General features: G+C 37.3%; 1 protein-coding gene across 1 annotated transcript; it reads right to left on the reverse strand.

Annotated features, from left to right (window-relative positions):
- Positions 1-472: 472 nt before the first annotated feature.
- Positions 473-2,363, reverse strand: LOTGIDRAFT_164040 (hypothetical protein; the record flags this gene model as incomplete). The annotated part of the gene is made up of 2 exons (XM_009060538.1): positions 473-1,399; positions 1,614-2,363. The coding sequence occupies 2 exons, from the start codon at positions 2,361-2,363 to the stop codon at positions 473-475; spliced, it is 1,677 nt and encodes a 558-aa protein (XP_009058786.1).
- Between the last annotated feature and the right edge of the window lie 813 nt (positions 2,364-3,176).

A 3,176-nucleotide genomic window follows, 5' to 3' on the forward strand; every position in this document is an offset into this window, starting at 1 on the left:
CTCGATAGCAATGATTTCCACCATTCCTGTATTATTTGGTTCTTGAAAATGCACTTAAACTTAGAGTTAAGTTTAGAAAACCTCTTTAATATCCCTTTAATATCTTTATGAATCGGTACATACACTTTAAAATAATATAGAAAATCTGATTTACAGAGTTGAAAAATATATAATATAAAGAACTGCAATATAATTTTCAGATTTAGATTTTTAAACTCGGTATCGTGACGTTAAAACAATATTAAAACAAAAATCAATGTTCGAATTTCGAATCAGACTTAACAACAGACAACAGAAGAAGATCTTCTGAACGTAAATTTAAATGAAGCGTGGGAATTTAGATGACGTGTAGCATATAACACGTTGGTATGTAGAAAAATAAGCGAAAGCTCTGTTATACCGAATTGCAAATTACAAAGTTATCACACATACGTTTTGATCGGAACTTTTAACGTGGATAATAAAGATCTCTTTAAATCATATCCATCAACCAGATGTTACTGGTGAGAACACAATTGAAATTGGAATTAAAATCCGTGAAGTTCTCGTAATCCAATGGTAACTCAAGGGATTTCCCACATGTCCGAGCAATAGGTTTCTTAGCGAAGTCGGACATCTCTGTGAAGAGTACCGAAATATCCCCCTCTGTATTTTGGTCTGAACCAGTACAAAACCTTAGAAATAACTCTAGTTTGTAAGAGTCTAATCCTCTAATGAAGCGTTTAAGGTGATTTGCTACAAGAGTTTGCCTGTCGGTCATACATGCTGGAAAGCGTAATATTGATAACACGTTCTTGGTGCTTGGTGTTAGTCTCGCATAAATCCTGGTGAATTCGTCCAAGTCAATCACTTCTTGTTTAAGTACAAAAACACTCCGCATGCTGTCTATTATAAACATTGGTCTTTGTATGATTTCTTTATGTGCAATTTCTGTTAACATATATTTTATATTGTCAGCTGTGGCGATTTTCCGACAGTCATATGTGGAGAGAATATCCATTAACTCTTCCTTGTCGACTGTGTCAAAGTCATTCAATGCCAATTTCAGTACCTCCCTTTCAGAATGACTGACGTGATTAAAAAATACAGTAGTCAAATCACTTATGACAGTTCCAAACATTGCCTCCTCGAGAAAAGGCGATGCAATTTTCAGTGGCCAATATCCACATGTTTCATATCCTTTGATGATTATACGAGCCACAGCTTGCCAAGTTGTTACACCCATGTCGTGCCGTAGAACAGGTACTTTAGCTGTATCTCCGACAGTGTATTTCGCATAAAATTCGCTCCAAAATGCCGAAAAGGTATCCCTCTCGACACCACTTCCTACACCTACCTCTGCTTCTCCGTTAGACAATATTCGAACGTATGAAACAGGTTTATGTAATATTTCCCCGATCTGAAAATGCATCAAATATATCTTCCATTAAGTTTGTCATACGAATTCGTATTATATTCTCTTGGGTAGCACCTGGTATTGATTCCTGAGAATCGTTCAATTCTTCCAAAAACCTGAAGGCGTCGTCAACGTCCAAGTGTCGAGGATGGAAGCTAATGATACCACTATCATCGGCCAAATTGCTGTGTTCTATCTGTTCCAAGTCAATTCCGACCTTTGTTATGGCCTCATTAAGTATATCAGTTGATTCAATTTCGATATTGGATGTAAGGCTGCAAGCTCCTGTACTTTTGAGGGGTTGTAAATTATCGGGTTTTGGTATCCATGTAGCTGGTGTTCCGATATTAGATCTGTACCCTCTTGTGGCTATGTCGGTTGGTAAATTATTGGGTTTTGACTTAGCTGGTGTTTCGATATTTGACGATGTAGGTCGTGTAACCGTTGACGTCACTCTTGGGAGTTGTATACGCGATACCGAACTTAATTTCCTTTTAGTTACTAAATAGAATCTTAATAGATTTATTTTTGTTGTATCGTACATTTCACCGACATTTATATTTTCGTCAAGTTTGTTTTGTGCGAAATCTCGAATCTCCAAGTCGAAATCTGATAGGGGACCTTTAGCAGAAATATCCCCCGGAAAAAACAACGATTTTCCGATGTTTAGGACATCGGCACATGTGCACATCTTGGGAACATCCAACTTTCTGGTTCCCCCACCAGTTTTAAGTCTAACTTGTTTTAATTTCTTGTCGTCTTCTTCAAATAACCATCCGATTTCTATTTTCCTAGTTTTGTTTAATGGTCCCCCTTTTTTTACTTCTGAAGAAGAATTGTCAGAACTGTTTTCATTGGTTATACCTTTTTTGTTTAGTTTATTCTTAATCATACTAAGAAGACCCTTTTTTCTTCGTTTTGTCCCTTGTTTGGTTTTGTGTGTCCTTTGGCAGTATCCAAAAATCATTATTCCAGTTCCATAAGATTTTAGAACTCTAATTGGCTGTCTGACATATTCAGAATTACTTCTGGTGTTATCTGTAATAAATGAGAATGAATTAGAAAACAGAAATAAGTCGAGAGAGTTATCCTCTCGAACATAATTTACAGAGCTGATAGAGTTCAATTTTAATTCGGATTTCCATGTTATCAGCAATTACACGAAACATAAACGGATAAGTACGGTGGTTTGTATACGACATCATTTATTTATTTTTGATGTTTAAAGGGGACCAGTCTTCATTTTCATTGGTTGATTTGGGTCTTGAATATATTTAAGTATCCTTCAGAAGCACTAGAAATGTGCGAAAATTGCATATTTCCTTCAAATATACCTTAACTTAGAAATTTCTCCTTTTATTTCTATAAGTAGTAGGGGGATAGGGCTAGGAACTTTGGTTGCTAGGCAACGGATGACGTCATAATGGTTGCTAGGGATGACGTCACATCCGGTTTAAGGATGCGCATGCGTGACTTCCGTTGCTAGGGAGATGACGTCATTGGGGAAACCCCTACGGGAATCCCGATGACGTCATGGGAAATCCCAAGGGGGAAATCCCAAGGGTAAAACCTCAAGGGGAAATCCCAAAGGGAAATCTCAAGGGGTAAAACCCAAGGAAAAGGGAACTCTTTTATTTTGATTAGGTAGCCCTGAAAAGGGCTGTTTTTTTATTGGACTTGGGCGATCAGACTTGGTCTAATCAAAGTAGGACCGACGACAAGTACAGATTTCTTTCGGTTTTTTCGCACAGATCCGTCTATGTTTGGAAATCCTCCAGAA

The sequence above is a fragment of the Lottia gigantea genome, assembly GCF_000327385.1.
Source record: "Lottia gigantea unplaced genomic scaffold LOTGIsca_43, whole genome shotgun sequence".
NCBI lineage: Eukaryota > Metazoa > Mollusca > Gastropoda > Lottiidae > Lottia > Lottia gigantea.